Source organism: Gekko japonicus, unplaced genomic scaffold, assembly GCF_001447785.1.
Source record: "Gekko japonicus isolate JY-2015 unplaced genomic scaffold, Gekko_japonicus_V1.1 scaffold9709, whole genome shotgun sequence".
NCBI lineage: Eukaryota > Metazoa > Chordata > Lepidosauria > Squamata > Gekkonidae > Gekko > Gekko japonicus.
This window is the reverse complement of record NW_015165541.1, coordinates 1-2,362: the sequence shown is the minus strand read 5'-3', so window position 1 is coordinate 2,362 and position 2,362 is coordinate 1. Positions and strand designations below refer to the sequence as shown.

Below are 2,362 nucleotides of genomic sequence, written 5' to 3'. Positions count from 1 at the left end.
ATATATATATATATATGTTGTAATTGGGCCCCTATATATGTTTTAAATTTGTTATTATCAATAAATACATGTACCTCCTTTTATAGAAAGGTTTTAATATTGGCCCTCCTTTTCACTAACCTTTGTTTGGTTTTGGAGTTTCTTATTAGGTTCAGTTTTGTCCCTTTCTTGTTTCTCCAGCAGAACAAAACAGCAGCTGCCCCAAAACATCAACAGTTGCTCTTTTACCCACCAAGAGCTTCAGACAAAAGAAGACACACACTAACTCGGGCACGTATGGGTAAAGAGAACAGGTCTATCCCTGTTGCCGGGGAAAAATCAAGCTGCAGTTGGTTCGAAATGTGGCATTGAGGGGTCCTGTGATCTTACGATGCGAGAGTTGTGTCACCTGTTACCCCCTCTGCACTGGCTTCCAACTTGGTGCCGGACCCAACATACAAAGCTGTCTTATACCAAATCAGGCTACTTTCCCACCAAGATCGGTAATCATCTACTCAGACTGGCTCTTCAGTTTCTCAGGCAGAGGTCTTTCACATCATCTGCTACACGATCCATTCCGCTGGAGACACTGGGGACAGAACCTGGGACCTTCTGCATGCCCACCAAACGCTCTACTACTGAAACACAGCCCCTCCCGACAAGGTGCCAGTTTTGACCTTTAAAACCTGACACAGCTTAGGCCTGAGAACCTAAGGAACAATCTTCACCTGTATTGCCTGATCCAGGAGTTGATATTTGCACAGGGGCGCTACTTTAGGGAACTGGGCTTGTCTGAGGTTTGGCTGACTGGGACCCAATACCTTTTTCAAACCTGGGAAAAATGGGTTTGATTCCCCACTCCTCCACATGCAGCTGCTGGTGTGACCTTGGGTCAGCCACAAGTTCTTTCAGAGCTGTTCTGTCAAGATCAGTTCTCGGGAGAGCTCTCTCAGCCCCACCTGCCTCACAGGGTGTCTGTTGTGGGGAGGGGAAGGGAAGGAGATTGTAAGCCGCTCTGAGACTCCGAGTGAAGGGCTGGGTATAAATCCAATCTCTTCTCTCTCTCTCTCTTCTTGTTTGCTATGGTCCCTATTCTGCGGATGTATTTAACAATTTGATTGCTCTGGAGGCCTGATTTAGATTAAGCATTTTTTGCTGTTATTTATTTTTTTATGACACAGTGTTGGGAACGAGGTTTTGTTCCTTGATGCTTTAGAACTACTCTCACTGTTTTTCCTGACCTTATGCTACCTGCGGAGATCTTGCCTTATATTGTAAACTGCCATAGGGACCTATTTTGTTGGTTGAAAGGTGATTAAAATGTGTTATAAACAATCCAATTCTTGTGATTCCAGGAGAAAATATTCATGTTTCATGGACATCACTACAGTTTCACCTAGCCACCGCCCCTCCCCAGCACTGTGTCACATCAGTGATTCCTGTCATGTTTTAGGAGGCTATGTTAACTAGATATTCAATTCCGAACTTTGCCCCAGCACGCGGAACAAAAAAATCTACACCGTGAGGCCATGTACAGATAGGGGGCACCTGTCTATAAATCAGAAAAATCTGAAAACTGTTTTAAAAAGAGAAGGTAATCCCCCCTCACTAATTAGCAAGTGACCTCTGTGCATGTGCAGTTGCCTCAAGACGCCATGGAAAAGAAGCTGATATAAACCTACCAGGAGGCAAGTAGAAGAGGCCAACTCAGCAGGATAAGGAGCGGTAAGGAAACAGGGCAATTCTGCAAACTGGGAATTGGATTCCAATGAAGAACTGGGCATGGGGGGGGGGGACTAAACAAAAGGGACCGGTGGGCTTTCTCTTCTCCCGTCAGTTCTCACTGGTCCCTCTCTTACCTAAAAAACACGAAGAGTGAGTGATGGGCCCCTCATTTGAGTACAAGCCATAGGTGCCCAAGTAAGGGGAAACGACCTTCTGTATCAGAGATTCCAGTTTCAAGTAGTCTTCAGTCACTCCTTTTGATTCATGGACACCCTGAGGGAATACAGAGGGAAGGAAGTTAAATTAACATCTTAGCCCAGTGACACTCCCTCCATGGCTCACAGAGAGCGACGTCTGCAATCGCCATCAGCCAAAAGGGCTACACTACTATATGCCCTCTGGGCCACCCCACCATACATAATAATATAAGATACAAATTTTAATATTAAATAACACAGCTATTAACCTTTTAAATTACTACTGCACATGTCGGGTTGCCTCTCCTGACCACCACTGAACCCCGCTTCTCTGGATTGAACGAAAGGGTTTCCTTTCCTGCCTTCTCGCTCTCCTCAGCATGAGGCACGGTAGCTCAGGCAAGAGGGGAATATCTGCCAAGGCACCTAGACCAAAACAACCTCGCCATGGGAAAAAGGGA

At 45.7% G+C, this 2,362-nt stretch overlaps 1 protein-coding gene across 1 annotated transcript in view; it reads right to left on the bottom strand.

Annotated features, from left to right (window-relative positions):
- The window catches only part of LOC107110005 (proline-rich protein 5-like), a gene marked incomplete at its 5' end in the record, with an annotated part of 5,442 nt that extends 3,459 nt beyond the window's left edge, over positions 1–1,983 (bottom strand). Inside the window, one exon of the mRNA XM_015410713.1 lies at positions 1,839–1,983. Coding sequence (XP_015266199.1) covers positions 1,839–1,983 — 145 coding nt within the window. The remainder of the gene's footprint in view (positions 1–1,838) is intronic.
- Between the last annotated feature and the right edge of the window lie 379 nt (positions 1,984–2,362).